The following is an 11448-nucleotide window of genomic DNA, read 5'->3' as shown; positions in this document are numbered from 1 at the left end:
ACTAAAGAGCCCCTTGATGAAAGTGAAAGAGGAGAGTGAAAAAGTTGGCTTAAAACTCAGCATTCAGAAAACTAAGATCATGGCATCTGGTCCCGTCACTTCATGACAAGCAGGGGGAAACAGTGGAAATAGTGGCAGACTTTATTTTGGGGGGCTCCAAAATCACTGCAGATGGTGATTGCCGCCATGAAATTAAAAGATGCTTACTCCTTGGAAGGAAAGTTATGACCAACCTAGACAGCATATTAAAAAGCAGAGATATTACTTTGCCAACAAAGGTCCGTCTAGTCAAAGCTATGGTTTTTCCAGTAATCATGTATGGTTGTGAGAGTTGGACTATAAAGAAAGCTGAGCCCGAAAGAATTGATGCTTTTGAACTGCAGTGTTGGAGAAGACTCTTGAGAGTCCCTTGGACTGCAGGGAGATCCAACCAGTCAATCCTAAAGGAGATCAGTCCTGGGTGTTCATTGGAAGGACTGATGCTGAAGCTGAAACTCCAGTACTTTGGCCACCTGATGCAAAGAACTGACTCACTGGAAAAGACCCTGATGCTGGGAAAGATTAAAGGCAGGAGAAGGGGATGACAGAGGATGAGATAGTTGGATAGCATCACCAACTCAATGGATATGAGTTTGAGTAAACTCTGGGAGTTGGTAATGGACAGGGAGGCCTGGTGTGCTGCAGTCCATGGGGTGGCAAAGAGTTGGACATGACTGAGCGACAGAACTGAACTGATCCAAGGACAAGGCTTTGGTTTGGATCTAGAGACCAGTGCAACACCCCTTCTCAATCCGTATGGGTGCTGGTGGGTGTGTCAGCATTTGCTAATATATTACAATTTTATTAGCATTTGCCAGTCTCCAGGGCTAGTGGAAGTCAGATATGTCACCATCTTGTGCCTAGGTGACTCTAAACAGTTCTTGTTTTTTCTCTTTGCAACTTCCTTCTAAAACTTAGATAAGAGTAATTGGTCTCCGTTTGAGGGAGGGGCAAGGATATGATTCTGGGGTGACAGCCTTGATAATATTACCAATAAGCAACAGGATATTAAGGAGGCTTTCTGTAACTAAAGTGCCATTTTTTCCATTGAAATAAAATGCACATATAAAATTTATCATTTTAAACTTTTAAAATTGTGCAAATCAGTGATTTTTATTATATTCATAAAGTTGTAGAGCCATCACCACTATTTAATTCTAGAACATTTCCATCACCCCGAAAAGAAGGCACATTCTGATTGCCAACTATTTTCTATTCTTCTCTCTCTCTGGTAACCATTAGTATACTCTCTGTCTCTATTAGTTTGCCTATTCTGGACATTATGTATAAATGGAACCATACATCATGTGGTCCTTTGTGCCTGACTTCTTTCATTTAGCGTGTTTTTAAGGTTCATGACATAGTGTATATGAGTACTTCATTCCTTTTTATGATCCAATAATATTCCATTATTCGAATATACCACATGTTGTTTTTTCATTCATCAGTTGATGGACATTTGAGTTGTTTCCACTGTTTGGATGAAAAACGGTGGTATGAACATTTATGTACAAGTTTTTATGTGAGCACTTGTTTTCAGTTCTCTTGGGTATATACATAGGAGTAGAAATGCTGGGTCATGTGATAACCCAAAGGTTAGCTTTTTTTTCTAATTAATTGATTTATTTTTGGCTGGGTCTTTGTTACTGTGTGAGGGCTTCCTCTAGTTAAGAGTGCACGAGCTTCTCATTGCGGTGGCTTCTCGTTGCAGCGCACAGGCTCTAGGGCGTGAGGGTTCAGTGGTTGGGGTGCATGGGTTTAGCTGCCCCACGGTATATGGAGTCCTTCCAGACCTGGGATCACACTCATGTCCCCTGCATTGGCAGGAGGATTCTTAACCACTGGGCCATCAGAAAAGTCTGATGATTTAGCTTTTTAAGGAACCACTACTGTTTTCCACAGCAGCTGCACTCTCTTTACCTTTCCAGGAGCAGTGTATGTAAAGGTTCCAATTTCTCCAGCAAAGTGACATGATCAGCACTTGGCTCCACATATTACAGCTAATGCAGAATTATACGGCGCAGCAGGCTTCATTGTAAAGTCCTGTCCAGCAGTCTCCTGGCAGAGACAGTGTTTCTTTCTGGAACTAAATGATGGTTTCCGAGGTAATGTGATGCAAAGAGCTCCCTGGGCGCATCCTTGGCCTGCGGTGTTTTTTCCCTAAGGGCAGTCTGCTGGGATGGTCAGGCTGCAGGATGGGTGATTCCAACCCCAACCCGTGCAGGGAGCTGACAATCACCCTATGCTGGCCATCTCCAAACAAAGTTAGTAACTTCAGGCCTTTGGAGGCTCCACACAAGAGCCATTTTAGGATAAATTTGGCTCCTAAGATTGCTAAAACTTTTAGTCTCTAAAGAGTAAGTAAAGAAGATTCAAGGAAATGTAAAACATGCTTTAATATCTCATACCTAACTTTACTGAGGAATGTTAAAAAATGAATTTCCCATTTGGGGCTTTCAGCTGAAGCATCATTTCTCTTGCTATATTATTACTTACAGTATTCTCTTCACTTCCTCTGTAATTTATATAGATTTTTGTTTGCAATTTAAATTGAGTCTCTTATTTTAATGAGGATATGAAATAGGATGATATGGCAATGATAATAATTTCCATCTCCAATATTACTGCCATATATACTCTTTAAAATAACTTTCTTAGTCTGAAAAATCTAGGGCAAGGTCATTTGTGTGCTGTACCTGCTTTATCAGCCTATGTGGTTATCTTTAAATGTCCCCAAACATGAGAAGTCCCAAGAGTGATCTGTTTTTTTAATGGTTGAAACGTTATCTACTGAAAATGGGTTTTTTTAATTGGATCTTGCCACTTTTCCTACTGCAGTAATGGGAGTTGACTGAATGGGAAGCAATTTCAGCACTTAAATGTGTTGATGTGTTGTTTCTTAATCACTTTAATGAGTTTCATACAACTAGAAATGGAATAGAATTTTCAGTGGAATGTAATTAAATGGAAAAGTCACTTCCTATACTTGTAATTTCCACTTGATCATTTCTTTTTTCACCTCTGCAGAATATCTGCCTTACAGGCTTATGTCATCAGTGTTAGGCACTCAGTCATATCTGAATCTTTGCGTCCCTGTGGACCTAGCCCACCAGGCTCCTTTGTCCATGCAATTCCCAGGCAAGAATACTGAAGTGGGTTGCCATTTTCTTCAGGGGATCTTCCCAACCCAGGGTTTGAACCCGGGTCTCCTGCATTGCAGGCAAATTATTTTTTTGAGCCACCAAGGAATGTAGTGATATTGTTATACCCATTAATTTGCATAATTCACTCAGGTCATTAAAGCTGAAAACAACAAAAATACACAATAAGTTTTCTTACAAATCAAGTGCAGCAAGACAAAGTATAACTTCAAAACTGCAATTTTTCTTTTTTAAGTCTGATATATTTACAACTTTTATCTGATTTTGCTTGAATTGCCAATTTCTTGCCTATATCCAGATCGGTATATTCATTATGCCTTTTCAATCTGGCCTACTTAAGACTGCTCTCAGGGGCAACAGTAACATAAGTCAGTAAAAACTGTAAAAGATCTTTGGGAATCCTTGTGTTTGAATGATTTTGCTGAAAAGCTGTAAACAAGAAAGTTTTACCATTTTGCATTGTGATACCAACACATAAAAGGCCACTGATTTTGTTTAATTTTTCTGATTATCTAAATGTAGTTGCTGACTCACTATTGAAGTAGCTTCATTTGTAAGTTTAGTATATTGCTTTTGAGAATCTAGCAGGCGTTTTGGAAAAGGTGGTACTTTTTTTAGTCTTAAATGTGGAACTTTCAGGTTTTATATTTCAATGTGCAAGTTGTTGACAGGCTCACTATGCATTTAATTAATATAGTCCAGTTGGATTTACTTAAATGCACATTGGGAAAAATAGTTTGAGGCTTGTCATCAGATAAGTAGTTTAAAGCCAAGTCAGTCTCAACTGACTTTAATTTTTGACCATGCCAAGTGGCATATCAGATCTTAGTTCCCCAACTGGGGCTTGAACCTGCACCTCCTGCAATGGGAGTGTGTCGTCTTAACCACTGCACAGCTAGGGAAGTCCCTCCTTTTTTTTTTTTTTTAAAGTTATTTATTTATTTTTGTCTGCTTTCAGTCTTTCTAGTTGCAGAGAGTTGGGGGCTACTCTCTAGTTGAGGCACTTGGGCTTCTCACTGCAGTGGCTTCCCTTGTGGAGCATGGACTTTAGGGTTCATGGGCTTCAGCAGTTGCGGCCCAGTCTCCAGGACACAGGCTCCATAGTTCTGGCGTGAGGACTTCATTGCTCTGCAGCATGTGGGATCTTCCCGGACCAGGGATAGAACCCATGTCCCCTGCATTGCAAGGTACATTCTTAGCCACTGGACTAGGGAAGCCTCTTCCTTATATTTTTAAATGCAAAGACTTTTCAACAGGATGGAGCTAAGGTGCAGACTTTTACTAGTGTGGTACCTGGGCCTTCACCTTAAAGATGGAGGCAACAGGCACATTCTCTTTAGTGAGTCTGCGGTGGGGTTCCCCCTTACACTATGCGCAGATTTGTACCGGGTCACATTTCTCTGTCCTTAAGCACTGATGAATCACATATGCGGGACAGTTATTTAATATCACTGTGATCTGTTCTTCCTGAATGATTTTTCCTTTCACATGTACAGTGCAGCCATCTTGGTAACTACTGGCTTGACAAAGCTATACATTTAGTGATGTTAACAGAAGTGTGGGGTCTGTGTCCTGCTTAGGACTCATCTGAGCTGGAGTCTGTAAAATTAGACCACAAAACCTCTCCCAAATGAGATGCTAAATGGCAATAGTTTGTAAACTATACTATAAACCTGTTCCAACATGAGGTTTTGTTTTTTTTAAACAAATGAACCCTGAGAAAATTCTTTCTGTATTTAGTCTTAATATTCATTGCCAGGTGTTTCTTGAAATATTTTCTTTCATTGCACAGTGGTGCATTAAAAAGTATTTTCCATGTCTTGTATATTATGAATTGCTAATCTTTTGCTATTTACTAATTTATTTCCAATGCTGCTGTTTTACTATTCTAAATGCCAGATATAATCTCAAAGTTTTGTGGGTTCCTCAAAGTTAAACTGAAAAGAAATAGCCTTTCCAGACCAGGACAATGCAAACTTTGTTCATCTGGGCACTTCAGGGTCAGCTGGCAGGAATTAAGACAAGTTGGATTGAGGTTATTACACCACAGTGCTTCCCTAAGACTAGACTCCTCTAGGCCATGTGATTTAAGTAGTTTGAACACCTCAGTCATCTTTTTCTTTCCCTTATATTCCCTCTTTGAATAGATGTTTATTTAATGAAGGACAGAAAGAAAGTGGGAAAGAGGAGAGAATTACAATGGTTAGAAAAGAACAGTGAAAAGGTTATTTCAATTATACTTCTGAAGAGCTAGCTAGCAAGTTAAATAAGTATTTGAATCCACCTAAATCTGGTAAAGTGGAAAATATAAAATTATCTCCAACACTGGAAGAAATAAAATGACAAGACCGAATCTGGGTTTAGGGAGTGACAGACTTAGCAAAGCTTGTATTTAAATCACCAAAATGTATGAGACTGACGCGCTACCTACTGTGCTAACGAGGCACCTTAAATCACCAAAATTTAGAGCCATGTACATAGGTTTTCAAATGTTTGCTGAGTAACAAAGAAAAAAAAAAACATTCAGGAGGATTCTTTATCTCCCCCCGGAAGTTCTTTCTTTTTTTTCCTTTCTTTCAGGGTGCATTGGGTCTTAGTTGCAGCAAGCAGGATCTTTTGTTTTGGCACACGGGCTTAGTTGCCCCATGGCATGTGGCCTCTTAGTTTCCCAACCAGGGATCAAACCTGTCTCCCCTGCATTGGAAGGCAGATTCTTGGTCACTAGGCCACCAGGGAAATCCGCCCCTCCTACCCACCCCACCCCCCAATTTCTTTATGTAAAAAAGAAGACACAATACTCAAGTTATGGAATGTAAATCTTTTATTAAACGGTTGTCTTTCCACAGTAGTAAAGCTTTGGCACATACAGTATAAAAAATAATCACCAACCATAATTAGACCAAATTCCTCTTATCAGCTGCATACTAAGTGTCTTCAATACAATTTTTTTCCATATAAAAATATTGGGAAAAATTGATAAATAACAGGTAAGAAAAAGATATTTCTAGGCAATTACTAGAATCACTTGGAAAAAATGACTACTGTGGCTGTTCTGAATACCACAGTAACAAGGACATGCTGTTCCTACAATATTTCGGGCCAGACAGTTAAGTGGAAGCAGAAGTGTTCAGGTAACTTTCCTACTTAAACTTTTGGTAATATCATTTCAAGACATTTTGTATCTTGGTTGGTGCATGTGCTTCCCTATGGATCCCAATCCAAATCACAAGTTAAAATCACTTCATTTAAAATACTGAGCGGCATCGAATATTTTGGAGAATAGAGAACCTACTGCTCCCATGTATGAGAAAAGTCTCAAAACACTCCCAGGGTGATGCTTGGAGAAGCTGTGAGTTGAGCTGAAGCTGGAGAAGTGACTCCAGAGCAAAGGGCTTAAGAAAGACGCACACTAACGGGGTCTGCTAACACCACTCCAGCTGGGATGGACCTTGGCAGACAGCCACGCTTGTTTCTCCGGGCTGGAAATATTACTCTCGGGAATCTTCTCTGTCAGCCTGTACATCCAAAGGCATGAAGCACTCAATTGGGCAGTTGACATTCTGTGAAAATAGAAGAGAGAAGAAAAATCAACAGCAAATCCTATAAAGCCTACAGAAGAGAAAAAGCGGAAGGGTGGCTTCTCTGACAGTTACTTACAGATGGAAGAATACTTCTAGCTTTGAGCACTTAGCTATACACTAGGCAACAGGAGATGCTTAAGAGAACCCACATTATGCTATAGGATACCGTATTCTCTTCTTAAGTCATTTAAAAGAGTGTTTAAAGATTTGGTTTGTTCCAGAAGAAGGGTTCCTATAGAAAGGGACTCCCTCCTACATGCCTGATCGCCTTTTAAGGAGAAATATGCCGGGCCAGTGTACTTACAGTGTTTGTTCTCTGATGGTATCTCTGGGAGTACTGGTTGTAGGAGTGGCCACTGGCGCCTTCGTTACCCGGCTCAGCCCCTGGCCTGCGGCAGTTGTCACAGCGCCAGCCCTGAGAGAGCAGAGGCGTTAAGTTAGAGGAGGTTTAGGATAACACAGGAACATCGCAATTTAGCGCTTGTGTCAAAGAATTTCAGTGCTCAAGCTGGCAGAATACACGCAGTTAATCATAAAGGAAGCGTTGATGATGATTTCATGCATTTATAACTCAGAGAACACATTTTGGCCGGTTTCTCACATTGTACAGCTGCCTTTGTTTACGCTTTTCCTTTTTCCTGAAATGTCCCATAAACTCCCATGTGTGCTAGGTCGCTTCAGTCGTGTCCGACTTTGCGGCCCTATGGACTACAGCCGCCAGGCTCCTCTGTCCATGGGATTCTCCAGGCGAGAACACTGGAGTGGACTGCCATTTCCTTCTCCAGGGGATCTTCCCGACCCAGAGATCGAATCCGTGTCTCTGGTGTTTCCTGCATGGGTAGGTAGGTTCTTTACCACTAGCACCACCTGGGCACCATCTGGTAAGGCTCATTCCACTCCTGACTTTCTTAATAAGCTTTCCACACTAGATGATGGGAGAGGTTTTCTTAGAATCCTAGAGCTTTTAAAAAGATGTAAGATCACTTGGACAGACACCCTTATTTTACAGGGAAGGGTAAAGAGACCCAGAGAAAGGACTGGCTGTGAGGAGCCTGAAAATCACAGGGACCTGCCACCCAGCTGGGTGAATACCAGTCATGTTCTGTCACTGGGAGGTCCTGGGACTTTCCAGTCAAGTGAGCCGCCTTTTGCCTAAATTAACCTGAGTTGGGCTTTTTTTCTTAAAATCCGAAAAAAACCTAAATAATACGATCACTTTCTTTTTTATATTGCCAGTTAAGTATTTCAGACATATTTCTCCATTTAAAAGCATATTCCCAAAATACATTACTAAGACAATACAGGTAAATACCTATTATAGAATCAATGAATCTTGCTTTCATATAAATGATGTAATAGTACCCACTCCTGTCTCTAGTGTTTCAGTTAGCACTTGCTTTAGAACAGGTGTCATATATGAAAGATTTTATGTGCATAAATCAAGAGGCAGAGTCTAAAGTGAGACCAAAACTGACTGCACAACAAATTCACTTACCAGCACACATTTATACACTGAGCACATGACTAGAAATGACTAGGTTCTGTGATCTTTATACGTGTAAATGAAAGACCGAGACTTCCCCTCTCCCCAACTACAAGTGGTGAGATAAGATCAGAGTAGCTTCCAGGGGCTGCCCTCAGCCAGACTGCTGATGACCCTTCCCTGCTGCCAGTTTAATCTTCCTTAAAAAAAAAAAAAGCCCGTCTTCCATCACATTCCCTTTCTTCTTGGGTACCTGCAACTGGCTAATACCAAAGGCATCAACTGGTGAGTCCTACCCAGGAGTATGAGCATGTTCTTGAGGTACCAGAACTTGAAAAAGCTGTTGGGAGGGTATGTTTTCATTGAAAGTAAAGGAATGTTATGTTCCATTGCTTTTATGTGAGTTTCAAAGGCATTTTGAGATTTTGAAGATTAGAGGAAAGAACAGGACTTTTTTGTTATACTGAAGTAAGACACAGATTAGAAATGGTTGAGAAGTACTGGCATAAATAATGGCCTTGCAAGGCCCTCCATAAGTGGCCCCCACTTCTTCCCATTTAATGTCTTACCACTGACAACAGGCAGAGGGTGATTTCCCCAGAGCCCACCCACGCCAGCTCCTTGCCATCCCAGGAGGGGTGATCTCTCTGCTTCCCTGCTCCCTCGACCACAATTTGCCCATCCTAAACCCCAGCCAGTTCATAAATGTCTTTTCCACCAAACCTCACCTGCTGACATCAGCCTACCTGGGAACTGGATTTGTCAGACCCACTCAGAACCTGACTTACTCATCCCAACGTTCAGTGTATGCTAATTTAATGCGTCCAACTATATTAAGATCCAGAACCATCTTTCACTCTTTTCATTTGTCCCATATTCCTGAGCACAGCACCAGACCTATGGTAGGCATCTATTTGGCATTAACAGAGGGTACAAAGAAGCGATATTTTCTAAGATCTGGGTATTATTCAGAATATTTAACAGCAGTGTCACGGGCCACCTGCCCATCAGAATGGAGCAGGAGGCCTAGTGCTCCCCAAACATTTAACACTTCAGTTGCTGAAGAACGGAGGCAGTCTGAGAACAGTAGGTGTGAGGGAGAGGCTGAGGTTGCTGAGAAAGGGGAGAGCTGGAAAGGGGTATGCAGTAGTCTTATGTGCCAGCAGGAAATGGGCACCCATAGGAAGTGTAACTCTCAATCATTAGCACAGAAGCTTCCCCCCTTATCTAAATAGCAAGGAGCCTGGACTATCTGGTCTTACCCGCTGGCCTCCAAAGCATGTGCAGGAGCAAATGGCACCAAGATACTCCTTCTGCCACTGTTCTCCCACGTGGTAAGTCTTCCCATCATCATAGCACGTGGCCTCATCTACGCAGACATAGAAGTCAGACGTGTTTACAAGACCGATAACAATAATACAGACTTGATCCCTCTATGAGGGTGGGTTCTGTTTTTTTCCTAAGTTTGTATCATCACAGCCCACATCCCATGTGTTAATAGGAATCATCCATACAAGAGGTACCGCTGTACAGATCTTAGGGCGGTATTTCCAAAGACTAGATATAACGAACCAGAAAAAGTTCAATGCCAAGACAGATCATATTTTAAAAGTTGAATCCAAAGACTTGTAAAGCTTTCTTGTAACATTTCACTGCAGATTATAGTCAAAATACTCCGGTCGGAGAAGTGCTAAAGTGCCCTACAATAACATTAAATCGTGGCTCATTTTTGAAGCCTGTCTCTGCTTTCCCAAATCAAAAGATTAACAAACCCACTGTTCACTCCTCAAGATCTAAAGTCAATCATTTCCAGGGATGAGAGTTACAGCCTAGTAATGAAAACCGAGAGTGTTCAAAAGGCACTAAAAATGATCTGTGGCAACGTACGAGGATCACACTTGAATTCTCCTTTTCCATTTCCAAGACACGTGCAGCTCATCATCTGGCCATTCTCTCCCTGGCGATCCCACTTCTCTCCAATCTTGTAGTTCACTCCATTGTCATGGCACCATTCTGGGGGGTGGGCAAAATCAGAGGCAAGGAGTTACTGGCATTTCTGACTCACATGATGCTGAGTGTACTGGGACATGCCACCGAATTTTCAAAGCCCAGTATCTGGAAGGAGTAGTAAGGAAAGTTGAAGGTCACGATTCCTCTGACAAGCCACTTTTTTGGTTGGATTTTAAAATATCTTTGCAGCTTAACATTTTCTTGGACACTTTAAGAACCAATTTATTCCATCATAATCATTTCACAAGAATAATCAATGACCTTCATTTGACATCTCCCTATTAAGATTTAAAATTGGGAAGGCTAAACTAGGATTTGAGTAGATTTTTAGGAATAGATCATAGATGAAAAGTCACTTTCGGATTTGCAGAGATCCTGGGTACAAAGTTCAATTAACCAACAAATAAAGATTAGCTGGCTTCTTGTAAATGTGAAAAGTGAAATAAACCTAAATATCAAAATAAAAATAATGATAAATCATGGTTGTCATTCCTACAAATAAAACTGGTTCCAAGGAATATCTAAAATTCAGTTATATATTCTTTAACTTCTATACACAAAAGATGACTTTTTTTTTTAAAGATGACTTTTAATCTTCAAAGTTTATACTAAAAACAATCTTCAGAAGTTTGTATAACATACACGACTTCTATTTTATCAACAAGTCAGTCATTCAAGTTGAGCCAAAGAATCACATAAATCAACTTACAGCTCTGCTCTGACAACTGCGCCTAAGTACTTACATAGGTAATAAATACATAGTCTTAAAAACAATTCAGTTTCAGAAATTAAAAACCACCTAATTGATACCAAATGTTAAAACTTTCAACTCCTAAACAGCAGTACGACACTTCTACTGCTCTTTCCGTTTTCAGTCAATCATAGTAGTTCTGCATCGAAAAAATTAGTTGTTTTTATATTTCAGTTTGAATTAAACCATTTCAAATACACAGTAAGTAAAATACTCTGAAGATCTTTAAAAACTCTATTATGTTGTATTTTCCCGAATACAATTTTTGTATGTGTATGTAGGAGGCTTGTTATAAGGCATAATGGTTAACACCTATAAAAATAAACCAGTTTTCAATAATCACATCTCCTAAAAACAAAGACATAAATGCTAATACTAAATCTCAAAGCATGATAAGCAATTCCTAGGATTATTTTAACTAAA

The 11448-nt window shown here is 40.3% G+C and overlaps 1 protein-coding gene across 8 annotated transcripts in view; it reads right to left on the bottom strand.

The window, feature by feature from the left end:
- Nucleotides 1-6003: 6003 nt before the first annotated feature.
- FN1 (fibronectin 1) overlaps nucleotides 6004-11448 on the bottom strand; it is a 69412-nt gene continuing 63967 nt past the window's right edge. For all 8 annotated transcript variants that reach the window (XM_061148801.1, XM_061148804.1, XM_061148802.1 and 5 more), the window contains 4 exons: nucleotides 10152-10277; nucleotides 9527-9633; nucleotides 7086-7196; nucleotides 6004-6760 (listed from right to left, as the gene is read on the bottom strand). In XM_061148801.1, the coding sequence (XP_061004784.1) occupies nucleotides 6689-6760; nucleotides 7086-7196; nucleotides 9527-9633; nucleotides 10152-10277 (416 nt within the window). In that variant the 3' untranslated portion in view covers nucleotides 6004-6688. The remainder of the gene's footprint in view (nucleotides 6761-7085; nucleotides 7197-9526; nucleotides 9634-10151; nucleotides 10278-11448) is intronic.

This window comes from Dama dama, chromosome 8 (genome assembly GCF_033118175.1).
Source record: "Dama dama isolate Ldn47 chromosome 8, ASM3311817v1, whole genome shotgun sequence".
In the NCBI taxonomy this organism is placed as follows: domain Eukaryota; kingdom Metazoa; phylum Chordata; class Mammalia; order Artiodactyla; family Cervidae; genus Dama; species Dama dama.
Note: the sequence above shows the minus strand (reverse complement) of the source record. Positions and strands in the feature narration are given on the sequence as shown.